Raw genomic sequence first — 26,920 nt, 5'->3', positions numbered from 1 at the left:
TGAATGTACGAAACATGTAGCACTCTGGTTGTTTCCTCTAGGTGAGGGTCATGGCTCTCCTGATGTATGCAACAAATATGTCTGAATGAATTTTTGGTAACTGTCCCCCTCCCACTTCCTGTAGATCTACATCCTGCAAACAAGCTTTTATTAACTTTTTAAACAGATTTCCTCAAACTCCTCAAACGCATGAGAACCGTAGCACCGAGACGAGTCTGAGTGTGACCTGTCTGATGTCCTTCGTGTGACGTGCGAGTAGTGAGCAGAGGCGCACTGCGGATGGGGCACTGTGTCATGAGATCGTAGCGCGTGTGTAACTTGCCTTTCCTGTTTGTGCAGAATTAGTGTCTTAAAGGGCAGCGTACTTCGCCTTCCGGGGAAAAAAAAAAAAGATTCCGTTCAGCCCCCACAGCGGGGGGCCGTGTAGGTAGTTTTTTTCTTGTTCCTGTGTCACAGACACCCTCTAGTGTTTATCTGCTCCATCAGCTGCCACCCTCCTTTCCATATTCATTAAGTACAGACACATGCGTATTCATATCTTTGTGGGGACTCTCCATTCATTTCTATGAGCATAACCCTAATGCTATTTGTATAAAACTGAGGTTGTCTTTGTGGGGGTTGAAAACACATTGCCCCAAGGTAAAAAGTTCCTTTTTTATTGCACTGTGGGGAAATTTGATCCCTCAGTGAAATATTACAACAACGCACACAGACACACACAGACATAGACACACGCACGCACACGCACAGACACACACACACTTCCTCCTCAAACACAGACCCGCTCACAGAGCACAGGAAATCAGCCTGAGCCAGTGCGTCGCTGCATTCCTCTATGATGTAAGCGATCTCGGGGCCCCTTCAGTACCGCCGCATCACCATCGGGTCTTTCTGTCTGCCCCGCAGCCACACCGAGCTGAAGGATGCCTCCCCGCTGAAGAGCAGGGCTCCCCGAAGCAACGCGGCCCACAGGACCTCGCAGAGAGCACTGGAGTCCCGGCAGGGTGCTCCGGTTGCCCAGAGCCTCGGGCGAGATGGAGAGAGGCAGCCGGTCAACGGGACACTGATCCAGATGGACAGGGCTGCCGGAAAGACGTCGCCCGTCGACGGGACGGAGGAGACAGACACCGGCACTGACAGGATGCTCAACGGGGATGTACTGTCAGGGCACGGCGTGATGGAGAGGACAGAGGGAGAGGAGCATCACGGGGGAGCCAATCAGAAGGAACCCAGGAAGGAGTCGCCACAGGTAAGGGGCGGGGCTTAGGTGACTCGACCTCTGACCTGAGGATGATTGACATCAGTTTTGGCACAGACAATTGTAGGAGATACCCACTGGCACTTTTGCTGTGGACCTCACATGCAGTGAGCCGTTCACCTCGTTCCCATTGGCATTTTTGCCTGGTTCCGCAATCTTTCACTTAACTTCTCCTTCATTTACACCCGATGTCCCCATTCAGGGTTTCACACCGCGTTTAGGCAAGCAGACATCCTGTGCCAGCCACAGCTGTGTGATCGGGAAGGTCTGCTAGGTGTGTGTTGATTGGCAGCCGCACGTGTTCGCTCCTCCCCCGACCCTCCCCCGACCCCGTTGCATGAGAGGGTTAGCTAAAGCTTGCCCAGTGTCCTGGGCCCTGGTTTAGGCGGGGAACCAGCTTCCTCGTATGGATGGGACTCGGGCTTCTGGAAATGAGAGAGTGAAAGAGGAAATGCGTGTGTATGGCTGCAGTGAAATTGCCATGCTACACAACAGCATGCTGTTGGCCTGTGGTTTTCCAAGAAATGCAGAGGCTTCTCTGCTCTGAACATGCCCTCTGACCGAGTTACGGGGACCGTAGCCTTTGTCAACAGGCCAGGAAGGGGGGGTGGGAAAACACCGCAACTAATATCAAGCCCCAAAGGCAGAGCAGGAGTATCACTAGAGATTTTGGGGCCCTTGAAAGCAAATCATATTGGGCCTCCAACCCCCCCTTCCCCTTCTTTTGTGGCACCCCTGTGAAGAAGGTTCAGGGTGTTGGTAGGATGAGCATGGACAGGTACAGCTGTAGATTAACGAGACTGACACTGCCATGTGATGTCCTCCCCCCCCCCACCAAGGAGACCAATGAGCAGAAGCTGTACAACATAGCCAATGAGCTGCTGCAGACGGAGAAGGCATATGTCACACGGCTTAACCTGCTGGACCGGGTCAGTCAGACTGCAGTGACCAGTTACTGCCTGGATCTGTATCACTTGTGTGTCTGCGTCCATCTGCATGTGTCTGTGTGCATCTGCATGTGTCTGCATCCATCTGCATGTGTCTGCATCCATCTGCATGTGTCTGCATCCATTTGCATGTGTCTGTGTGGATCTGCATGTGTCTGTGTGCATCTGCATGTGTCTGTGTGGATCTGCATGTGTCTGTGTGGATCTGCATGTGTCTGTGTGCATCTGCATCCATCTGCATGTGTCTGTGTGGATCTGCATGTGTCTGTGTGCATCTGCATGTGTCTGTGTGGATCTGCATGTGTCTGTGTGGATCTGCATCCATCTGCATGTGTCTGCGTGCATCTGCATGTGTCTGTGTGCATCTGCACGTGTCCTGAATCTGCATCCATCTGCATGTGTCTGTGTGCATCTGTGTATGTGTTTGTGAATCTGAATCTGTCTGTGTGCTTCTGCATGCATTTGCGTGTGTCTTTGTGTGTCTATGTGCATTTGTATGCATTTTTGTGCATTTGTGTGTTTGGACTATGCTGTTTTCATTTATAAAACAATGTTATCTTTGCTGAGAAAATCATTAATGACATTGAAATGAATGATAAGCCTGTGTGTGTTTGTGTACGTGCATGTGTGTGTGTGTTTGTGTGTGTGTGTGTGTGTGTGTGTGTGTGTGTGTGTGTGTTTGCACAAACACTTAAGTGGAGCTTCTGCTGGCCTAATGATGTGCCTTTTTCCGCTTGTGCAGGAGTTCTGCTGCAAATTAATGGAGGAGGCAGGAAAGGGCTCATTCCCAGTGGACGTGGTTAAGCACATCTTCTCCAACATCTCCTCCATCCATCTGTTCCACAGCCAGTTCTTGCTTCCAGCCCTGGAGAAGCGCATGAGCGAGTGGTGAGATGAAGTGCCCGATCACATTCTAGAAGTTCCTTTGACCACGGGCCCTGGCAAACATTCATGTCCCTCCTCCAGGTCCACGACACCTCGGATCGGGGACATCCTGCAGAAGCTGACCCCATTCCTGAAGATGTACACGGAGTATGTAAAGAACTTCGACAAAGCCATGGACCTTCTCAAGATGTGGACGGAGAAGTCATCCCCATTCAAGGCCATCATCCAGGAGATCCAGGTACTGATGTCAAGCCTCTGTCCTGCCTGCAGGGGGAGCTACACACCCCTGTCAGATATGATACCTGCCTGCATTCATCTCATCTGTGACGCTGGCCAAATTAATAACGTTTCATCGTAGTGTGTTTTAGACGCAGATTTTTAATTGATATCATTTATATGTAAACTTTAGCAGTTAATAGAGATATATTGTAAGTTTATTTGGCATGGCAATAGGACCGGTCCATATCATAAGCAAATTTTGTAGCTGCTTAGGGTTCAGCGGCCACTAGGGGGCACCTGATCCGCCTGTCAAAACAGGAAGAAACATTACATATGACAATAAGGCTAATTAATATTTTGCTTTGGGCCCCACCAAGGGTTGGGTGGCCCCCGCATGTCAGACTGGGGTCTCGTCATTAATTAGTCCTCTGGGGCATAGTTCGGTGTGGTCCGATCCGGCCCTGACTTGTGGGAGCCACAGTGTAGCCGTGCACTAATGGGGCTACCAGCCCGGCGTGACCCTGCAGTGACCCTGTGCTGTTTTCAGAGCCAGGAGGTGTGTGGCAACCTTACCCTGCAGCACCACATGCTGGAGCCTGTGCAGAGGGTCCCCAGGTATGAGCTTCTGCTCAAGGACTACCTGAAGAAGCTCCCACCGGACGCATCCGACCGCTGCGACGCAGAAAGTGAGCCAGCCGGCCAGAAGGGGGCGCACCTCACCCGCACGTCACCTCTCGCCTCAACACCATCAGTGGCATCATGCTCTGTGAAGCCTCCTATCAGACCTTTATAATATCTCATAATCGCTACATAAACACTGTGTAGCAGTGCCTGGCTCACGTATGCCCGCTCCACCTTAGGGTAAGATTATACTTGACGCATAGTTAATGTCAATCTGGAGGATTAAAATTTGTGTCCACCAGGGGGCAGTGCAAAAAATCGTCATAGTCAGCAAAGAAGCAATCGCATATTTATATGTAATATGCAGGAAATTTTACGCCAACAATTCAAAGCCTGATGGGGCGGTGTAACATGGTAAAGATGGTAGTTCCTCACGAGCCCCATACATTGCACCTCAAAGCTTTCTGCCATCTTTGAACACATCAGATAATGAAAGTTGACAACGTTGCCCCCAAGATTTTTCATCGTATTGCATAACGTACACGTAACATCCATTAGTCAGGAGCTACAAAAAAGACGTGTAGAGTGACTGCGGGATACATGTGCCAGACATGCCGTGTGAGCGCACACATTGTAAGCATTGAGTATAAATGTACCTCATGGCCATGACCTATGGCACAAATGTACCAAAAATATGTCAATAGCGCATGTGGATTGAACGTGTAACAAAACATTGTCTGCCTATTCAACTTTGAACTGCTTCAGCTGTGACAAAACATTTGTCTGTGACAATTCAGCTTCATCTGTACTTCTGTCATCTTGGCATTCCCGTAGTGTGACTGTCGTATTGCATGTCGACCAAATATGTCAACGTGTTATCATGATGTGTCGTCCTTCTTGTCGTTTGACTGCATCGTTATGCATGTTCTGCAAAGACTGCAGGAGTACAGCTCAAAGTTGAATTTACAGACAAATGTTTTGTCAGGTGAACAATCGACATATGCAGTCTCGTCGACAAAATAGTTTTGTCACAGCTAAAGCTTGGTTCAGAGTTGAATAGACATAGCTATTGTTTGTTACATGGGCACTCGACATGGAAGATACACATTACTGACATATTTTTGGCTCAAATGGAGCCCCGTACTGAACACCCCCATCATACAAGCAATGGATGATCTCACCGGGCTTTCTCTTGTCCTTTAGAGTCTTTAGAGATCATCGCCACGGCAGCCACGCACTCCAACACGGCCATCCGCAAATCCGTGAGTACCTCCAGCATGCGCCTGGGCCTCGTGGGATGCTCCCTGGGGAGTTTCCTGTCGCCATGTTTGTTTTTGTTAAATAATATTCTGATAGGACCGTATTAAATAAGGGTTAATGCCTGACCAGCCATGCAATCGCATAGTTGTGGAAGCAAAGGGAACTTCATTATACTACAGGTACTACACGTCAGGCGAGTACATTTGTACCAGAAACATTATTTTCATAGGTGTGTTGGGTTCTAGAAGGGAGCAAAAATGTGGACTCTCTGCGGGTCCCCGAGGACCGGACTGGGGAACACTGATGTAGTGTAATAAATCACTCGTGTCATTTATGGTCGTCTGATAGGAGAACCTGAAGAAGCTTCTAGAGATTTATGTGATGCTGGGAGAGGAGGAAGACATCGTCAACGCCACCAACGAGTTTATTAAGGAAGGCCACATCCTCAAGCTGGCTGCCAGGAATACCTCGGCTATGGAGAGGTATCTTTTCTTGGTAAGAGCCGCTGAGTATTATATCTTAAAGTGAAAATATGTATAATTTTGCTGCAGAGGTTTCTAAGCACCATGGTCTTTGCGTTCCAGTTCAACAACATGCTGATCTACTGTGTGCCGAAATTCAGCCTGATGGGACAGAAGTATACCGTCCGCACGCGAATCGGCATCGACGGCATGGATGTGAAGGAGACGTTTAACAAGGACTATCCCCACACCTTCCAGGTGTCTGGCAAGGAGAGGACCTTAGAACTCCAAGCCAGGTAAGTTGTTGGCTACTTGTCTTGTAGGAAGTTGCTTGCCGATTATTCAGCAAAGATACATTAATGTATCTTCTCATTTGCGTTTAGCTCTGAGCAGGACAAACAGGACTGGTTACAGGTAAACATTTAATGTTATGCCTTCAGTTCATGTTACTTCATGCCAGTCTAGTTTAATAGCTCAGATTTCAGACGATTTATCAGGAAGTAGCAGCTCACTTTTCCTGTGTGGATTTTTCTTTCAGGCTTTCAGAGAGACCATTGAGATCTTCCACCAAAAGAACGAAACGTTCAAGTCTGCCTCCAAAGACACTGATGAGGTGTCGGTGAGTCGGGATCCATTGTCACACCGGTGTTAACGTTTTATATATTTATTTTATACATTTTTTGCATGCCTGCTTTGCACTTACCTGGGCGTTTGTGTGCCAGGCGGCGGAATTGGGCAAGCGTGCCCCCCGCTGGATCCGTGACAATGAGGTGACCATGTGCATGAAGTGCAGGGAGGTGTTCAATGCGCTGACACGCCGGCGCCACCACTGCAGGGCCTGCGGCTTTGTGAGTGAAACGCCCGGGGAGGGGGTATGGTCTGCATCTGATTGGCTGACGCGACCGTGAGAGGGTCTCATTGGGACTCCGGTTCATTTCCTTCCCAGGTCGTCTGCTGGAAGTGCTCAGACTATAAGGCCCCTCTGGAGTACGATGGGAGCAAGGTCAACAAAGTGTGCAAGGACTGCTACCACATCCTGTTGGGGCACCTAGATGGTGGGGTGCAGACAGAGGCCAAGAAGAAGGGCATCCTGGAGGTCAGGAAGGCCATCCTGCAAGAGATCAAATGCACTGAAACGCCCTAATGATGGTGTAAATGGTGTAAATTCTAGGGCTACCAATCAGACGAGCCAGATTGGGGCATGTGATCTCTGTAGGCAGGGCATCCACAGGTAGCCCTTCTAATGGAGTGATCTCCTACACTCACCAGATCGAGGCAGCCCAGTTCTCAGGGAGCAGCATCATGTGCGGCTTCCTGCAGTACAGTGAGAAGTCCAAGCCCGGGCAGAAGATGTGGTGTGTCATTCCCCAGAAGGAGGCGCTGGTGCTCTACCTGTACGGGGCACCGCAGGTAAGCACACGCATGTTCTGCGGTGTCACTGACATATTACACATGCTGATGTGCTTTAGTCTTTATTTTATTGAGCTAATCCTGAGTCTGCCCCCTCCCTCCTCATGCAGGACGTGAAAGCACAGTCTACCGTCCCTCTGCTCGGCTACACAGTGGAGGACTCGCCCCGTCCACCGGACCCCCCCACCAGTTTCCGACTTACCCAGTCCAAGTCCATCCACAGCTTCGTCGCCGATACAGACGAGCTGAAGCAGCGCTGGCTAAGAGTGATCCGCGTGGCCGTGACAGGGGAGGAGCCAGAACACTCACCCCCACCCAGTAACGGAAGTGCGACCGATGGCATCCATGAGGGGGGCGGAGATGGAGTCTGAGAGCCATGACCCCTCCAAGGACAGCCAGATGGCAGCTGGATCCCATCTTATCCACACCCTCCTTCTAAATGCGAGGAGGGATGCCCCCCCCCCCCGAAACCCACATCCCTTCCTCCCACCTCCCCTGTCTGCGTTCAGCAGTGTTGTCATGCCGTTGCCCTGGAAACAAACTCATTAATTTGACACATGGACCACAGGAAATATCCTCCCCTTTGGCACAATGGGGTGGGGGCCGTGGGGTGGTGGTGTCTGAGCACTCTTGCCCCACCTAAGACTGGTGCTTCTCCACTACAGTGCCTGTCTGACTGAGACATTTGCATCCAATCATGGCTTTGGTGCTGCAGCTGGAAGCTGGGATATGCAGCTCACAGGTTCCTGAACAGAACAGGCATGTGTGTGTATGTGTGTATGTATGTGTATGTACGTGTTCACTGCCCGTTTTATCGGCACGTGACCCCCTCCCACAGGATTTGGAGAGTCCTTCCCAGGAAACGCAGAAAACATCACGTGCAATCCGAAGTCTCTTGTGATGAGACACTGGATAGGATTCTTCCCCCCCGTCACCCCGTCTGTGGTACGCTCCTCTGCCTTACAGTCCCCTTTATCGACAGGAGCATGTTCCACAGCGACGTGTGATGGGGGAGGGTTTTTTCAGAAAAAGTATAAGGATGCCTCTAATCATGTCCTGCAAAGCCAGCATCTAAATGTTATGTGCATTTTTAAAGATTTTTTTATTAAGATAAAAATAATAACAGAGTACCTGGGGATGAAGCTTACGAACAACCAACTGGTTTGCCATGAAGCTGTGAGGAATTATGGGTAAGTTATGACGGCACCTTTTATAACTTGTGAATCGGATGTGATTTTCAATGAGTTAGTGCTTCTTAGTAAAAAGACACACAAGCTGGGAAGGCACAGCGACAAGTGACTGGATCATCATCTCAATCGCTGGATCCAGTGTTTGCTGCCTATAATTATTTTTATTTGTGTAGTTGGTTGGGTCCCCCCCTCCCCACCAAACTGAAACTACATATATATGTTATTGTATAACCAACATACATGCAAGAGAATAGGTTATCTGATACATCTCTGCCTAGCCAGCTACCCTGTAAGAAAATCTGTTTGAAATATGTGGAAATGCGGGTCATTTTACGCACAGGTTTCCAGACATGGTTGCGACGTATAATAATTCTGATAATAGGACGGAAGCTGCAGCCGAACGGGACACAGGCCATCTGATGACAGCTATGTGAGGAATTGAGATGTAAATGTTTCTAAATACTGTAATTATTGTATTATTTAACATAATTTATAGCATACAGGCATGAATGGAAAAACATAGATGTACATAACGTTTTATTTCATCCCTGCTGTTCTGCTGTATATCCATAGCACCTGAGTATTACGTTACGTTCAATTTTTTTCATTATTGTCCGTTTTCCATTGTTTGTCATTGTCCATTGAAACATTTTTGTTGTAAAAGCCCCTTTTTTTAATTAAAAGATTTTTTTGTGGTCTGGGCTTAAGTTGGTTATAAATGTTTTAATGTCCAGGGATCCTAGAGGATAATGTTGTGTGTCAAATTTTCTGTGTGTGTATGTGAGTGAGTGAGTGAGTGAGTGAGAGAGAGAGAGAGAGAGAGAGAGAGAGAGAGAGAGAGAGAGAGAGAGAGAGAGCACGTGTGCAAAACTCCATGTACCGGACAATGGATGGCCCTTTGTTAAACAGCACAACAATCCTTTCCATAAGATCTGAATGTAAAGCCAAATTTGTATGCACACTCATTTTTTCCCAAAACGTCTGAAAAAATGTACGCACTTTTTATTTTACAATGTATCTTGTAAAGAAAAAAAAAGAGTGAAAAAAATATTAATAAAAACAAGATCAAATGTCACCCGGATATTGAAGTCTTTTTGTAAGCAAAACCAGCACTAGGTAGGTATCTGAACGTGTCTTTGCTGCTGCCACCTCCAGCTTCAAAGCCGACGTACACTCTCCGAAGTAAAATTGGCTTGCTAAGTCAGTGTCCCTCCACAAGATGGCACATTATGTCAACTAATGGCTGGGTAGGTACCCAGTTTCATGTAGAAAGAGTCGCGTCAATGGAATTTCAAAATGCTTGATCGTAGACTTCAGATAGTTCCAGAAAGTGCTTGGTGGGCAATTTGAATACAGAGAAGCAGAACAGAGAGCTTTGGACAGCATTGATGGCATCAGCAGGTAATGTACGTACTGTTTACTTGGATAACCTTCAACTAAGTTCCGTAGTTCCAATGTGCCCATGTCTGATTCCAGCTGGTTACCCCGCGGGCTGTAAAGTTTGCTTACAGAAACTCATGCTTCCCATTTGCTGAATAAAATACATCACGTCTTCGTTTGTTACAGTGCTCACAGAAAGTCTTGGGACGGTTACGTAATTCAGTAAAAAATATTGCAAATTTAGTTGTCTTTTGTCTCTCCCCACTTAACCTAATGGCTGCCTCTGTCCTGCCTGCCCTGCCTTGCCCTGCCTGCCTCGCCCGTCCTCCCTCTCCTTGTCCCGCCTGTACTCGTAGGATTGACTCACCCGGCTCCCGACCTCTGGGACCGCGATCTACGTCTTCTGGCTTGGCTTTGTTTGCTTTGTTTCCAGGAATAAAACCCGCTGTCATCCGCAATCAGGGATCCGCTACATTTGTACCCTCGGTTCTTAACATGGGTTTTTATAACAAAAATCATCATTTCATTCATTTCTTTACAAAAAATATTTATCATATTTATTAATAACCCAAAGTTTCAAAATAAAACATTCAAGTAATGCGCTTAGTCATTGGGTGCTTTGCAATAACATAAAAACGCGAAGCATTTGTTTTCAGTGTACCTTTGAGAGTCGATGACGATAAGTGTGATTCATGGCAAGATCAAAACTGAATGAGTCAGCAAAAAATAAATAAATGACACAATAAAAAGAAAAATATGGAAAATATGTGCAGATATGTTAACCATTGCTGGTCAATTGATTTTTGTTATGCAACCAATAAACATTATGACAGAATTATGTCACTGGATTATGGACTATGTTAGATACCGCTATTAATTTATAAAGCACTGAATGGTCTTTGCACCAGAATACCTTAGAGATCTACTGGTCTCCTACAACCCTCCTTGCTTGCTTCTATCTCAAGCAGCAGGATATCTATTAGCACCTAGAGTAGAAAGAACTACAACAGACTGCAGAGCGTTCTCTTACAGAGCTATGCAGCTGTGGAATAGTCTTCCAGCAAATGTGTGGGATTCAGGCTCCCTCTCAGTATTCTATGCTAAAAAGTCTATGCTAAAAGTCTATAGTTTTAGCAAGTCTATACTAAAAACACACCTGTTTACTTTAGCTTATAGGGACTCTAGTTCTAGCTCTAGGTGTCCGCTTACTCCCAGATAGGCCTATAGTGTGAGACGGAGAGCTGGGTGACTTTGGATGAACTGAACTGTCTGTGAATTTGGCGTGCTGACGTTCAGCTGCCTCTCCCTCCTACTTATAGCACTTATATACTGTCACACAGGCACCGATCTGGACCCGATTCATATGGCAAAGAGAGACTAGTTTCAGCGCGGTTCCAGGTCGCTTCGGTGATCCACTGCAGGAGGATCGGCTCAGTAAAGACGTTGCCGGGTTTCGAGAGCGAAAGTGACGTAAAACCAAAGAGACGCTTATTTACTGTTCACACAGCGTACATCATGATTTATTATGTGCTAATTTTCTAGCACATTTGTGAGAATCGCCGTATTATGTCAATATGATTTGCTTGTCACGTGTGCTGTACCCTTAAGGGTTAAGGTTAAGGTTAGGGTCTATTCGCTATAACACGTGTTTCCTGTGGAGGTGACGTATTACCGGTGGAGCTCCACTCTACAGGCATCTGCAGCTCTAATGATGTCCTCTAACAAGTCAGCAGTAGCATCTTCAATTACAGAGGCCGTGGCCTTCGGATTGTGCCTCTGGTGGGCTCCTGAAGTAGAACACAAACTTTTAAATATATTAAACACTAAATTGCCTCTTATTATAAAAAGGGTTTTACATGTTTAAATAAAGTATACAAGTTTTACATATTTTATTTTTAACACTCGAGGTTGCTTCACAAAGAACAAAACAACAAAATTAATGACAATAAAAGTACTGAAAGCAGTAAAATTAAAAGACAAATTAGAATATGACAGTAATATTAATAGTAATTTACGTTCCCTTCCATTGTAAGTACCTTCATTACTGTAAACTGTATGAAATGGACCCACGTTGACTTGTCTCACTGTATACATGTTTATAGCTGAGATAATACAGTTTACTTTGACTTTTACTTCGATGTACCAGCAGCAAAACTTTCCGATCGAGGTGGAATACGAACCACATGGGACTGCTGTTGGTACAATTCGCCGATGGTGGGAAGGGGGGGGGTGTTTTAAACCACAATTTAACCAAAATTGTTATATACATGGGTTATGGTGGACATTTGATAAGTGTGTGTTTTGTTACTTAAAAAGAAAGCCCCCCATTTTTTGAAAGTTTTGGACATTTGACGCTTCCGCCCGACAATGACAGTATGTGTAGGCTTATGTAAGAAAATACAGCAATATTTTCCTATACATATGAATAATATAAACAATTAACACGTACTTTAATACTGTGTGATAAACTGACAATTTTAGTGAACATACCTTAATTTTAGCACAGGCGATAGACAGGGACGGATTACGGACCGGGCCAGCGGGGCCGCTGCCCAGGGGCCCTTGGGGTGCAGGGGGCCCGTGGGGCCCCTAGCCCAAAACAATTTGCAACGCTTATCAACAATGTATTTTCGTTTGTCTATTTTAGAGGGCCTACATTCTTTGATCCTCTGCCTACAAGGGCCCCTGACCCTATAGGGAGGGCTTATGGCTGCCAAGGGCCCTTGAATTGTGGTGGTGGTGGTGGTGGGGGGGGGGGGCCTCGCGAACGTTTTGCTCAGGGGCCCACACAACCCATAATCCGTCCCTGGCGATAGATATAACTCTTCAGCTCTTCCTATAAATTACATGGAGATACCGTTAGCTCGTTCTAACAGGAATTTAAAATGTTGATTTAATCGGTTTAATAACAATGATACTAAAAAAAATTATAATTTTATATATATATATATATATATATATAATATAGGATTAAGCCTAAATGTGTTTCAACCCATGGTATTTTATCACTTTATACCCGTTAATATGATACTTAGATGATTTTATTAATGTTTTATGCACGAAGAAAAGTGTAGCGTCTTACCAGTGACAGTGCTTTAAACTGCGCGTGAGGGTGAGCGAGGGAGCTGGAGCCGCAAAAAGCGTCTCCATGGCATCAAGTACAAAAACGCCGCTGGCCTAAGTTTGAATCTGACTGCAAGTTAAATATCTCGTCACTCGGCAGCCATGCATATCAGGGGAGTTTTTATATATTTAAATGCGGTTCCTGCAGGCTGCCATAATAAATTGTTTCTGAAAGATTTCTTTATTTTTTATAGTGGCACAGATGAACGGGCTTCACTTCTAGTTCTATAATTGTTAGAGAGCTAGACCACAAAAAAGAATCAATCAAGTTAAACCAATTCATAAAACCGTGCGACCTTTTTTTGTTACTATATTTTTCATAGTAACACGGATTTCCTTGGGTCATCCTTAGGACGTCCTCAAAGGACGAGTTCTGGACATCTCGATGGAACATTAATAAAAAGAAGTACTTCAGATACAATTATTTATTTAAAATGCTATTCCTGGAAGCTGTCACAACAACATGCTTTTGAAGGATATCTTTAATGTTCATAGTAACACTGTCGTCCTAAGGACGTCAGGACGTTCCCAAAAAAGGGACGTGTTGCGGACGACCTGAGGCCGTCATCTGGATGTCCCTTGTTTGCTGGGTGTTAGTGTACGTATATTTAAATATGCATTAAATGATCGGCAGATATTAATATTGAATGGTTCGGATCGGGGTGTCAAAAAGTAAATCGGGACGTCACTAATTATCGATGCTTTTAAAAGTTACAATTCGAAGCCTCCGAGTTTATTCTTTACTAAACGATGAGTATAAGTAATAGCATCGCCAAGATTAAGTTTGGAGTTTGCGGGAGGGACGCTTCCTGCAGTCGGCAATTTCCGTTAAATATCTACATGTGCAGGACAGGAAAACGGATAAGAGGTATGCATGTGAAGAAGAACAAATACGCTCTAGACAAGCGTGCTTTCTGAGCATGAGTACAACTCATATATCTTCCTCTGGATATGACATATAAATATAGTGCAAAATAACTTGTTTATTAGGGAAAATGTGGACTCTAAACGTAACTTCATGGACTTCTAAACTAATTTCAATTAAACTGTTACAGAGAACATGTAAATATTTAATTGAATTTGCACTGTCCAATCGTGTGATTTATTGGAAGCGTTTGTTATTGTAAGCCTCAAGTTTATGTATCAGTGCGGACAATACGAAAGGAGAAGTGGATTCAAAAGTCAGGGGTTTTCAGGCTGTTAATATTGTTCAAAGTGTATAGGTCATTGCTGTCGTAGGTGAAAGCACTCGTGATGCTCCATGTCCTTTAATGTGCATTGCACAACACACAGGCCCTATGTCATAAGGTATAAGACCAGATACTCATCAGTCTATTTTCTAAAATTTAAACTCTGTTTAAACTTCCAGCCACCCGTCTTCCATCCCAGTCAGGGAGTAGGGACAGGCAGCAGTGCTGCCCTCAGAGCCACTGTACTATGGTTTAACACGGATGCAAACTAAAAAAAAAAAAAAAAAAAGATCACTCATAATTATGTCATGTGTAAATGTTTGGATAGTTTGTTCTTCAGAGGTGGGTACTCGAGTCACTGAATCATGACTCAACTCACAAATTTGATTACTTGTGACTGCACTCTGCAAAACTGATGGAAAGACTTGGACTCGACTTGGACTTGAGGGCAAACTTAAGACTTGACTCGGACTGCAATCTTTGACTCGAGACTTAGCTCGGACTTTTTCCCATGTTCCCATCCCTGTTGTGCCTGGTGCTGTGGAAAGCCAACTCCACACATTGATCTGTTTGGGCTGTTAAAATCCACCTCTGTTTAGTCAGGCCCTTTCAAATGCTTGGTCCAGAATAATCCTGTTAATGCATTGTGCTTTTTCATTATAAAGACATTTATCTCTAAAAAACCTTTAGATTAAATTCATATTTATTATTATGGGTGAGTTTTCAAAGCATCATTCAAGGAAAAGTGAATTGTTGGAAATCTGATGTTATTGAATTAACATTTTAACACACACACACACACACACACACACACACACACACACACACAGATAGAGAGAGAGAGAGAGAGAAAGAGAGAGAGAGAGAGAGATAAGGAGCGTAAGCAGGCATTTTGCAGGATCTTAAGGTAGCATCATCCAGCGCAAGAGAGGAAGAAATGTCCTATAACCACGTGCTGCGCTTCGGCCCGCCCACCGGCCTTTTTTTCCACCATCCGTTTCTGCTGAAGGCGGTGAATAAACTTCTGTGCAGAATTTCATAGAAAATATTAATATATGTTTCGCGCCTCTTCCGTCAGATAATCTTTTGGGGGGGGCCTTCTAAGTCCGCTAATTAATGCAAAGACGTTACTGAAGTATCTGGAGTCTTGTGGGTCTTTCGAAGATCTGTCGTTCTCCCGTTAGACGGTAAGTTGTATATATTTGTATTTATTTGTCGCGTTTGATGTCATAATAAAGAGTTGAAGTCACTCCCGAGTTCCTTTTTTCACCATAGCACCGCAGTTGTTAAAGGTAATTTCGCTGTTTTAAGGTACATACTGATCAGACGTTTTTCTCCTCAGTAGTTAGCTGTTCAAACTTTTTTTTAAAAAATTTCTTTTCTTCGAAGTAGAATCGTCATGAGAGTTTGTTACTGATATAAACTTAGCTGCCGAAGTTTTAAATAGTCCAGATTTGCGATTTCGTACGGATCCGAAGCTAATGGCTAGGCTAATTGGTGGCTGGTGCTCGTCCACGGTAAAAGTCGATTTTAAAAGTTTAACTAGTTAATTTCGGCATGCGACGTGCCGCAATTTCCTGCAACTAATGGAAGTTAATTCGCGTTATAAGTGTGTGACAGTTGAAGATGTTTCTCTCTTGGGCTGTATGGATGGCAGCCTAGCCGGGTGCCGTGGGCCGATCGCACTGAGCCATGGACCAAGACGCGGACCCCCGCACCACCCTGCTCCTCTTCTACTTCCTTAAAGAGGGCAGCTCTGATAACCAGGAGCTCCAGATGGAGTTGACCACCCTGAAGTCCAGCCTGACGCCCTCCTGGGGGGTCCCTGTGGAGGATGATGATCTGCAATCTGATGGACATTTCTGCTGCAATCCCAGGCAGTACCTGAATGGGCTGCAACCTCAGGCACATCCTCTGCAGCGAGGTGGGTGATGGGGGCTCCCGGTGCTCTCGAGGTCAGGATGAACTGGCAAAAGCGAGATAGATTTGATATTCCGGCCCAGAGTGATGATGTTGATCATGGCGTGGTCTTGCTGCTGACGTTTCATTGTCGTCACCGAAATCCTTAATATGAGAATTCTGTTACCCAAAGAAGTAATGTTCATTATTCTAGATGAGGTTTATTTAGCTTTTAGTCATTTAATATTTTTAGTTTCACAACTGATTTGTTACGACTAGATGTTCCACATATGTGTAATAAACACTAAGTTTTTACAACTTTTTTTTAGAACTTAAACGTTTCAGGATGTATTGCTACAAGATTCAGATAGATGGGGAACATACTGTATATGAGACCAAGGCAGGGCAGGGCAGGATTGTATCAATTTAGAGCTTGGAACAAGTAAGCAGTTGGGACAGCTTACTTCAGGCCCACCCTGCTGTAGTTTAAATAGGGAGGTTCTGGTCTTCTCAGTCAGCATTGTTTGTTTCGGTGGGAAGTAACAGGAAGTACAGATTTAGGTATCTGTCTTCCCTGTTTTGTGACATGAAATTTAGTCTTGCCTGTGAAATCTCTGCCAATTGGTTGCTACAGAAATAACTGCCAAACTCTCTGCATGTCCAGGTGAGATCATAGATGAGGAGGCTGTGAGACATGTGGCAGCTGAACTTGTCCTGATCGCTGATCAGCTGGAGAGGACAGTTATCTCCCAAGATACCTTCTGGAACCTATTCAGGAATTTGCAGAACCGACCTCAGCAGGTTTGTATGTGTGAGTGAGCGAGGGAGGTCAGTGTGGGGGAGTAGCTTGCACGAAGCCAGATGATCTGGTAAGCATAAGAGCAGAGTCTCCCAGAAATTACCAGTTTCCATCCTGTTCCCGACTGGTACCATGTGACCTGGCTCCTTCCCATGTCCTGTGTAGGATTGGAAGATCTGCCTTTCCAATGAGGTTGAAAGGATGCTATGTGGAGGTCTAACCCCAAGCCTGGAGCAACTCCCCAAAGAGCGCCTCATACTTGCCTTAACGTTCACCTTCGTCAAGCGTGTGTGCGAGCGCTCCCCCAGGTTTCTCCAACACCTCTTCCACACAGCGCTGCAGTATGTCCACAACTTCCCGTGACTCCACGTGCGTAGAGGAGGTAAGGCCTCCTGTTGGACCTTGAGGATGCAGTATTGCATAATTTGTTACTCTAGTCAGTTCTTGTGAACTAACACATACCAGTTCCAGCCCCATTGTAATTAATTGGTTTGGGGGCAGTTTTGTCACAATGGATACTTATCTTGTTAGCTCAATGACTGAAAAGTATGACAGATCTTTTTCAAACTTTTGTATTGGTGAATTTGTGGAATTGGAACATTTTTTAGACAAATCACATCAAAATTGGTAGAGATTGTATAGCAAGGTTCCCCAATTCCGGTCTTTGAGGGCGAATGTTCCCTGATCTAGGTTGTAGCATGCAGATGTAGAAGCTGTGTCTGCGGCGAACTGGTCACATGACCTACATGTAGTTTCACACTCTCTCTCTCTCTCTCTCTCTCAACAGAGGCAAGTTCTGAAGTATCCGGGCAGATTTTTCCACGCGCATAAAGGGGGTTTTGATGATCATCAGTTTTCTTCTTACTTTGTCAGTTTGCCATTTCTTATGGACCCCACCTTCATTAAGTCTCGTTTTCAGCGGCTCTTGAAATCGCTACTCTGCTTGAAAGTTTGCAGGCTTCCAATTCACTACCTGCAAATTACAGCTACCGCTTGTTTAGATAATGTGGTTTCATTTTTAATGGCCTATCCGTGAATGAATATGTAATCAACGGGCGCTTGTTTAGCCTCATTACAAAAATCTGAAACATGAGAAGGATTTCACAACAACTATATTGCAAAACGTCATCTTTGCTTCAGATGTTTCCTGCTATGGGAAACTGAAAATATGGTTCACACTCTTCTCCCTTTTTATTTCTCTGCGTGGCTTAACGGGATGAGCAGGCTGCCAACTAAGCCCAATTGGGCGCAGTGAGTGGCTCAGTGGGCCAAATCTCTGTGCCCCAGCAGAGGACGCGTGGCTGTGGGCCCTTCACCCCAAGTTCCAGGGGTGCCACATGTTGGCTGACCCTGTGCTGTGACCCCCCCCCCCCCCCAGCTATGGAGAGCAAGATGGGGGAGGCAAAAAGAAACATTCCAGTGTATCTGTACCTAAGCAACTTGAAAATAAATAACTACTATAATGATTTTTCACTCCACTTAAACTGCAATGACTCAAGTGACTTAGGAAATTGTAGTGTTTACAGTATGATACTAAATGTGGGATGTAACACTAGTTTTGTTTGTAATTTTCCAAGTGCCAACACTTCATACTTTTTGCTGGTTTTCAAATTTATAGTCTAAATGCCTGTATGCCAGGAGTATTGCCTCATTGGCCCAATTTGTGACTCAGATTCTCGGAAGGGCTGTAATGCACTTGGGTGGGGCTGCTCAGCCCGGTCCCCAGCTGTGGTTCACATTTTCTCCCTCTGCACACCTGAACCAAAGAACAACGAACAGCTGGTACAGTTGTGCTGGGAGGGAACAAAAATATGGACTGCCTGGGGGGGGGACTGGGTTGAGATGCGCTGTTCTTCAGGAAAGCTTAGCTCACGTGGTTCCAAGCCACAGCCCCCTTAGGCAGCCAACAGGAGTGGGGGGGGGAGGAACCCCAGTGTTAGCAGGATGGACTTAGCTCGAGGCTACCAAGCAGTCTGGGCCGCGACACCGGCTAAAGGAGTATGCTGCAGCTATACTAGCTGGGTCGGATCTATCGAAAACTTCTAGAAATCATCCCCAGGTGTAAGCAGTGTATACCAAACCATGACGTTTATTAAGGTATTTTCAGACCACTGAAAAAAAAGCCATTTTAATTTCAATCCTGTATTTACATATGTGGCTAAGCTCAGGAGAAGAATCCGAAACGAGGGCTTTGACAACCAAGCGGTCCGAAACTCAATTGGAAGAAACCGTCTCCAACCTTTCTGTGGGTTAATAGACCAATGTTTAATGGCATAAGAATCATAACCTCATCATAGCTAAAATATAGACAGACCCCCCCCCAACCCATCTCCTTCGTTTGGTTCTTCATTTTGCTTTGAGCACAGATGGCCAAACTGTCATGCTTCAGCTGTCACAACGGGACCGGAAACTACCGCCACTGATGCAGTGAAGTGCAGCGCCGAACTCTAGTCGCTGCGCGCCTCTGAGGCGGGGATCTGCTTCCCGGACTCTCAGTTAGCGTCACGCTGAGCACAGGTGTCAGCACCGGACTTGTGGAGGATGGGGGGTCAAGCACGGTCTTCTTTCCTCTGGTTGTTTGCCACATACCTTCAGGCTGCTGGCTGCTACCCCCCCACATCCTTTGCCATGGAGATTTAAACCCCCCGAGAGAAAAAGTGACAGTTCCCCCGTGTGGTGATAACGGTGGCGACAGGTTCTACAGCCATACTTTAGTGTGGAGTTAGGGGCCAAAAAAATAAAAAGTTTCTGCCATCCAGAGAAAGACAGAAGGAAGTGACGTAGCACAGTGATGGCTGCCAGGGGGCTACAGACTCCTGGATCCTTGGATAGTCAAGCCCAAAACTGACAAACCAAGATCACAAGCCAGACTGGAGGAGAACGCAGATATGGCCGTGGTGTGGCAGGCAGAACGTGACAGTCCAGTTCCCGCAGGTAAAATCTCACTTCCCGTTTTTGCATGACCCAAACAACCTCTCAAAGTCGTTCAGTAGAGAAACACATGGTATGCAAGGACTGGAAAGCTACCCAGAAATCCCCGTCAGAAGCCCCAAGGGGAGGGAAAGACCCAGCAAGGGCCACAGGCAAACTAAGACAGAAACGCTTCAAGACATGAGCCATGTTACGAGCTGATTTAGGGAGGCACAAAACAATCCTGATGTTAAATAAAACTGAATAAGCTCCTCCCCAACGTGTGGGCTGTGCAGCACCCGCAGTCACCCCACGCTACTACTTCTTCCTGAAGACCATGGCTCCATAAACCACTACTGCAGCAATGGCCACCAGGGCGGCGCCACTGCACAGCAGCATGGGAAGCTCAGAGGGCCTGGATGATTTGGGCTTGGGCGGGATCTCCTTAGGTGGAGCTGCGTGAGGCTCGTCAGCCACTGCTGCTACAGACTCATGCGGTGGCTTCATGACAGCCTCTGGCGTTGCAGCTAGCAAGGGGGCAGAGACCGGGGGCTTTGGTTCTGGAACAGAAAGGGGCACTTGAGGAGTTGGGGTTTCCTGCACTGTGAGAAGCCCCCCCACAGATAACTGGCTCTCAGAGACTTCGGATGCTTCAGTGGGAGGCTCGGCACACAGCATAGTCCCCCCCCGCATTTCCACCAGCTCGCTCCCGCTACCCAGCATGCTCTCCTGCAGCTCCCCCTCCATAAGCTCTGCCTCCTCCCGCTCCACATGCACGATGTCAGAGTTGGAGGAGTTGTTCTCGCTGCGCTCCTCGGCGAGCATCGTGCCCGCGTCGCTGTCCAGGCTCTTCGCGTCCTCCGGTTCCATGGAGCCCACCTGAGCCCAGGACCCTGAGCCCCCCAGGAGGCTGTCCGCTTGCCACGGCCTGTGCTCTCCTCCCTCCGCCGAGGACACCAGTGACCCAGGGGGGCTCAGCTGCTCCCCTGACAAGATGTAGATGTCGTTGGCGTCCTCAGCAACGATGACACCAGGCTCCATCTCCTCCAGGTTAAGCACGGTGCCCTAGGAAAAAACAGGGTTAGAGATCTGAAGTACACACACACGCACACCACAAAAGCAAGACGCGATAACACTATCACACCGCCATGCCATTGTGCCCCATGTGATTGCAAAGACCTGAGATACTTATCTTCCTTGGCGGTTCACATTTCCTGCCCAATTCCAGGCACTGGTCCCCACTAACACACAAAACCTAACAGAGCCTGCCCCTCCCTCCATGCCGACATGCAATTTGCATAAACCACTCTCCCCCCTTCTTTAAAAAGGCATTTGATTATCATGAAGGACCTTCCACCTGTTGATGAGCCTGGACATGTTTCAATTTATACTAAAAGCAGCAGCCAATTAAACAAATAAGCCAGCACCAAGGCTGGACGGTTCCATTCCAGAAATTACAAATCCAGATCAAGGTTTTGTTTCTACCAACCAACTGAATATAAAGAGTCACAGTCACTCAGCTGGTCGGTAAAAACAAAACCTTGGTCTGGATTTGTAATTTCTGGACCTGAACTTTCCACCCCTACCCAGCACTACGTGCTTGCAGGCCCAGGACCATGAAGCCGTCAGACAAAATGGTGTTGGGGGAGTAGGAGCTGGCAATGAGAGCCAGGCTATGGGTCTAAGAGGCGAGGTGGAGGCCCTGAACCCTCCCCATCATCAGTGGAAGACAAAAAAAAATACTTTCAGTAATACACAGAAACTTTGCCATCCTCCATATTCGATGAAGGGAGCTGGGTACCACCACCAGCCTCCCTGCCCACCAGCTACCCTCTAATTAACGGAGAAGCAGGTCAGCCATTCACAGATCAGCACTTATCAGGTTTATATCCATCTCTGGAAGGAATAAAAATAAAAATAAAAAAACATTGTGTTGGGAAAACTTCTGTGCCTGTTTCATCTCTCCGTTTCGTCAATTTCATGATTACGACTCATGATAACTTGTGAATCAAGCGAGTTCCATGTGGTCCACCTGACAATACACAGGGCCAGAACTCTGCAAGCAGAGGTGGCCAGTCATGTTCACGGTCAGCAGGACGTTCTACCCAAACGACTAGCAGCTTTACCTAAATTCCACACATGACAGTGTGTGCATATATACACACACACACACACACACACACACACACAGGACTTAATTTGGTGATTGCTCATCAAAATTGCCTACAGGCTAACAATTCTGAATTACAATAATGAAACACATACATTTAACAACCAGGCTGAGTCTCTTACTTAGTAACCTGGAAGCACCAACCAGCCTGGGAGCAAAGGACAACAGCTGGACAGGGCGGAAGGAGAGGACAACAGCTGGCAGAAGTGCTCCAAGGCCCACACTGGACTGTCTCCCCCCCCCCCAACACCAGGAACACAGAAGCAAGCTGCCAATCAGCCGAATTGCAACCATGATGAAAGGCATTTGAATATTTTCTTGAACGTGTCTCTGGCGCCACCTGATGGTGGAAATTAAAGCCAAAAAAAAGAAAGTTGCCAAAGTCAACAATCAAAAATCAGACACCAACTGTCAAAACGCGTAACGACCATCGCGTCCGTTTCCTACATACGCAGAAAGAGCCCAGGTACTCACCCATCCACCCTGCCCGATGACGAACTCCGCCTCAGCCTCCAGCAGATAGTGCATCCCCAGGGGAACCAGCTCTGTCAGGGGCTGCCCCTCCCAGAGCAAGGCCTGCAGGAGCACTAGGGGCACCAGAACCTTTTTTTTTTTGGGGGGGGGGGGGGTCGTCAGTTCAATAAAGATACTGGAAATAGTGACAACTCTGAGATAAAAAATACAGGCCAGCTCACCTTGTTCCAACCCTCCTGAGAGTGCGAGGAGACGCTCTGCACTGCGTCCCTGTAACGCTCGTAGTCCAGGGGTCTGTTTGACAAACACAGACTGCTGTAGTTACTGTGCGCCACATATAAACAGCCATGCTCTAGATGAACAGCACCAGACCAGGAACGGACCCAGTCGAATGCTTGGTGAAACTGTCTGCAATTTTCACGCAGACACTCAAAGGACCTCAAAGGTCCAGGAAAAAACCCTGCAGTAAAAGTTAAGCGGTTAACACATTAACAGGACGCTTGGCCGCCAGGGAATCGGTGAGCGCTGTGGTCTCGCTCCCGAGGCGTGAAGGTCACACTCTTTATACTCCACGCACACACAAGTGCGTTGTGCTGGATTGCCGAGTCACCCCTCCCTCCAGTATTTTTAGAAACCCCGGGTCAAAGAAACTCATGGAAATCCTGTTGCCATGACAACTGGGCGTCACACTATACGAGCGGCTCGAGGAGCCAGTGGAAAGGAAAGACGAGAGAGCAGACAGGACTCACTCTCCCAGCAGGCCCTGCAGGGCCGCGTTAAGGTGAGAGCCCAGGTCCTGGGCCACACGGCTGCCCAGCACGGCCAGGCACTCCTCTATTGAGCTCTCCGGATTGGCGGGGCTGAACACCAGGGACGTGTGGCAGTCGAAACCGGTCCTCGAGAAGGCTGATCAGATGGGAACGAAAAACGAACGATAAAACTGAAGTGCTACAGCAACGCCGTGACCGTTTTATATTTATCTGTGACATTGCCTGTCCACTGACTGCGTCTTCATACCAAAACCATCTGCCTGACATTAAAATAGATACCCACTATCTAGGATTATTTTTATTTATTTTTTTTTACTGGGGCAACGCATGAGTTTCTCACAAAAGATAGCTACAGCCCTGGAATGTACTGTAGGCCACATACAAATGAACCCCCCGCCCCCCACACCCACCCACGGCCTCACATGTTGCGATTTCCTCCTCCAGCCTCCTCAGCTCGTCCTCGACCTGCCCCTTAATCCCGCTCTGCTGTTCCTGCTCAGACTGGCTGGTGCCTGCAGGTGTGACACAGCGCTCCATTCAGATTCGAACATCTCTACTGGCACGACGTCAGTCTCTCTCTCTCAGACACACGCACACATGTATTCTACACATGTATATCTTTGTGGGGACACTCCATTCAGTTCTATGGGCAAAACCCTAATCCCAACAATGACAACCTTAACCCCTACCCAGCCCTAACCTTAACCATAAGTAACCAAACAAAATACAAGACATTTGGCATTTTTAGTTTTTTGATTGCAGTCACAGATTTTTATACATTTTTTATTTCCCTTTGTGGGGACTGAAAAATTGGTCCCCACAACATCAAAATAACAGGATCTTATTACATTGTGGGGCCCAAATAGTAATGTATACCTGGACCACACACACATGCACTCTCTCTCTCTCTCACACACACACACAGACACACACACACACACACACACACACAGAAAGGCATCATACTTTTATGCAGCTGATTATTCTAAAGTGAGAAAGTCATGTTAACCTCCTAATTCAGTGACACAACAAAGCCCCAACTGGGACTCGAACTAACAACCTTCATGTTACAAGGCTGGTGTCATGACCACCTTTAAGGCACCTGAGGAATTCTCCTCTGGCTTAATCAATCAATAAAATACCTTAACACTATGAAATAATATGCCCAGGGGCCAGTTTAGTAGGTTTACCCATTTAAAAAAAAAAAAAAAATAGCCTGCTTCTCCAAACAGGAAATGGTGTGGCTGCAAACGAATACAAACAGCAGGAAGACAAGGGCAAGAGGTTCACTTCCTGTTCACTGAGCATTAGAATGGCCAATTCTAAGCCATTGTTAGGCTGGTGTGAGTTTTGGTTCAGAAACAGCCGCTCTCCTGGGATTTTCATGCACTACTGTGTCTAGACTTTACAGAGATGGGTGTAATGGAAAATGAAACCACCAGTCAACAGCATTTCTGTGGCCAAAAACATACTGTTAATAAGATAAGAACAGTCAGACTTGTTGGTTTGTGGTAACAACAGTGGTGTGAGGAAAGCTATTTGTCACCCATGAAGTGGTTCTGGGGGCAAAAGAAGGTCATAACCAGTACTAGCCAGGTTTACCTGATAATACAGTGGCCGTGGTGTTCACACTGTAAACAAGGTGTGCAGTGCGCACGTTCACCATTACCTTCACCTGTAGCAACACGTGTCCTAGGAAGACTTCTGGGTGGCTGTAGGCCCAGGTAGCTGAGGACAACATATTTGGTCTCAAAGTGGAAGCCCTCAACCACAGTGGTGGATGAGCTCGTAGCAGCCATGGAGAAATATCAGTACACAATCACAGGGCTCTTCTCCTGAAAACAACACAATGCTCACGACTACTGGTCTTGAATTATACATATTAAGACTCTTAAGTAAACCTGTTTTTTATCTATGCAGCAGGGCTGTCAACTCTCAGGCATCAGGCATGACACTCATGTTTTCAGACTCTCACGCTCATACAGGAAATCTTATTGCAAATCTGTATTATTCCATTATAAACCCAAAATTAGCTACATCAAAAGCCTACAGGCCATTTACAAGGTAATAAAACTGTTACATACACGTAAATGCTTGTGCTAACCAAAGTTGATAGAGTAAGTTGTCACCACATCAGGGTTATTTCCACTTGGCCACAATGAGTATCCCAGCAGAATATTTACTAAAGACGCACAATGTCAGCTAAGCAAAGGATGTGAACTTGCAACAGTCACCCCGTGAATGAAGAGCGCGCGGGACGCCGCACGTGCGCACCGACGCTTACGTTTTATAGGAGAAGCACCTTAACTGCACGTGCAGAGCATGGCAGGTAAACACAATATTCTGATTTCGGTTCTGTCCAAGAAAAAAGTTACACCGTGCCTCCAAAATGAATGACAAAGAAAAAAAATCTGAACGAAAAACATCTGTACCTATTTCAAGCAATGCGAGGCCCGTTATAAGTACACTCTCTCCGTTAAGTAAATGTCCTTTCCTAGAAACGTTAAGCAGACTGAATGACAAATTATAACCAATTAAACATTAAACATCAGTTAGATCGAGAACAGGCTTACGGCGTAGCCTGTAAGTAAACATAAAACATTATATAATACAAAATTGCAACCTTCCAATAACATGTGTTGTCCATGTTTTTATTTTTGGGTAAATTGATTACTTATATATAATATAATATTATTATATGAATATAAAACAATGCAGCAGGTTGCGGACTCCCACACTGACGCGATTCCCCGGGCTGTCTCTAAGCTACACCTACCTTCCTGACACTGTAGCGTACTTTCTTTTTAGTCGATCTCTCTCGGTAACCTGGTTAGCTGATCCTCTGTCCACGGCGAGAAGTAAGTTTTGTTTCAACACAAAACACAAAACAAATTGAGCCCTAACAGAAGGCGCGCCAAAACAACACGGGCTCACCTTGCTGCCTAACCTCTGTCGTCGCACTTTGTCACTTCTCTCCCAAGTGGAAAGCCTGTGTAGCCTACTTCTGACTCCCACCGGTTCCTAATTTAGAGATCAGGCAGCCATCATGCGTCCAGCAGAGACGCTCCTGGCTGCGCCAGTTTTAGAGGGGGTCAAAGGGCGTTCCTAAACTGTTTTATTCCGACTTCGACAAAATTAAATATAAATGCCAACTTTATTTTTCAGTCAGACGCCAGAGTCACATAAATGCATCGATCGCACAACAATGGACAAGAGGAAAAAGTTTGTCTCATGTTTTGCAGTAACTAAAATATTGTGTGCATGACGTGCATCGACACCTACAGTATCGTAACATATCAGTTACAAGAAAAGGTGACCTTGATTTTTCTCGCGCCGTTTGTATTTTTATTAAATGTTTGTAAAGTTTGTGTGTATGGAAGATGTCACTTAATGAAATGTCGCGATTTCTTCATCATTTCATTTTATTTTACGATTTTACAATAAAACAAACATGCCTTACGTCGCTGGTGGTTTTAAATGCAGTATTGTCTTTCTTTAATAAACGTACCTTTCTAATAGCCTAAACACATTTCTTAATAAATGCTTCGTTAAATGTGGAGTAAAGTGCGCTATTTCTGCATTTATCAATTCTGAATATCTGATAAATATAACATCTACAGCTTACAGTTAAAACTGTGGAGTATCTGTTTTAAAGTATAAATTACGCTGGAATATGATGACTTCATATTGGTACCCTTATGAACTGTTCAAAATTTCATTCAAGTATAGTTAATTGCATGCACATATCCATGCATAAAATTTCACTTGCAGCATTTTAGCTGTACTTTTGACAGCAGACTACGTAACTGGCTAATTGTAATACGGTTTTCCGGTTAATTTTCACCGTAACTACCCCAAAAAATGAACTTACGGCCAGCGTGACTAACGTGTTGTCACTTATTACCCATTACAATCCATTGAGCAACCCCCAAAAAGTAACCAATAGGAATCGGG

General features: G+C 46.0%; 2 protein-coding genes across 13 annotated transcripts in view; one reads left to right on the top strand and one right to left on the bottom strand.

Moving 5' to 3' along the window:
* LOC125738242 (FYVE, RhoGEF and PH domain-containing protein 4-like) overlaps positions 1-18,120 on the top strand; it is a 39,651-nt gene extending 21,531 nt beyond the window's left edge. For all 5 annotated transcript variants that reach the window (XM_049007021.1, XM_049007024.1, XM_049007026.1 and 2 more), the window contains 18 exons: positions 907-1,249; positions 2,098-2,187; positions 2,948-3,093; positions 3,172-3,328; positions 3,857-3,995; positions 5,134-5,192; positions 5,539-5,685; positions 5,775-5,947; positions 6,035-6,065; positions 6,190-6,270; positions 6,374-6,499; positions 6,598-6,747; positions 6,921-7,061; positions 7,172-9,652; positions 15,602-15,868; positions 16,508-16,644; positions 16,808-17,024; positions 17,430-18,120. In XM_049007021.1, the coding sequence (XP_048862978.1) occupies positions 907-1,249; positions 2,098-2,187; positions 2,948-3,093; positions 3,172-3,328; positions 3,857-3,995; positions 5,134-5,192; positions 5,539-5,685; positions 5,775-5,947; positions 6,035-6,065; positions 6,190-6,270; positions 6,374-6,499; positions 6,598-6,747; positions 6,921-7,061; positions 7,172-7,432 (2,044 nt within the window). In that variant the 3' untranslated portion in view covers positions 7,433-9,652; positions 15,602-15,868; positions 16,508-16,644; positions 16,808-17,024; positions 17,430-18,120. The remainder of the gene's footprint in view (positions 1-906; positions 1,250-2,097; positions 2,188-2,947; positions 3,094-3,171; positions 3,329-3,856; positions 3,996-5,133; positions 5,193-5,538; positions 5,686-5,774; positions 5,948-6,034; positions 6,066-6,189; positions 6,271-6,373; positions 6,500-6,597; positions 6,748-6,920; positions 7,062-7,171; positions 9,653-15,601; positions 15,869-16,507; positions 16,645-16,807; positions 17,025-17,429) is intronic.
* Positions 18,121-18,715: 595 nt separating this feature from the next.
* On the bottom strand, positions 18,716-26,233 carry LOC125738244 (bcl-2-like protein 13). 8 transcript variants are annotated; one of them, XM_049007030.1, is made up of 8 exons: positions 25,901-26,233; positions 25,743-25,808; positions 24,569-24,801; positions 23,389-23,478; positions 22,946-23,102; positions 22,418-22,490; positions 22,197-22,325; positions 18,716-20,617 (listed from the first exon to the last, which is right to left on the bottom strand). In XM_049007030.1, the coding sequence occupies exons 3-8, from the start codon at positions 24,705-24,707 to the stop codon at positions 19,871-19,873; spliced, it is 1,335 nt and encodes a 444-aa protein (XP_048862987.1). In that variant the 5' UTR covers positions 24,708-24,801; positions 25,743-25,808; positions 25,901-26,233; the 3' UTR covers positions 18,716-19,870. The 8 variants fall into 8 exon arrangements, with proteins under 8 accessions (XP_048862987.1, XP_048862991.1, XP_048862988.1 ...); XM_049007034.1 differs by having other exon boundaries at positions 24,636-24,801; positions 25,901-26,229; XM_049007031.1 differs by lacking the exon at positions 25,743-25,808 and having other exon boundaries at positions 25,914-26,233.
* Between the last annotated feature and the right edge of the window lie 687 nt (positions 26,234-26,920).

The sequence above is a fragment of the Brienomyrus brachyistius genome, chromosome 3 (assembly GCF_023856365.1).
Source record: "Brienomyrus brachyistius isolate T26 chromosome 3, BBRACH_0.4, whole genome shotgun sequence".
Lineage (NCBI taxonomy): Eukaryota > Metazoa > Chordata > Actinopteri > Osteoglossiformes > Mormyridae > Brienomyrus > Brienomyrus brachyistius.
Note: the sequence above shows the minus strand (reverse complement) of the source record. Positions and strands in the feature narration are given on the sequence as shown.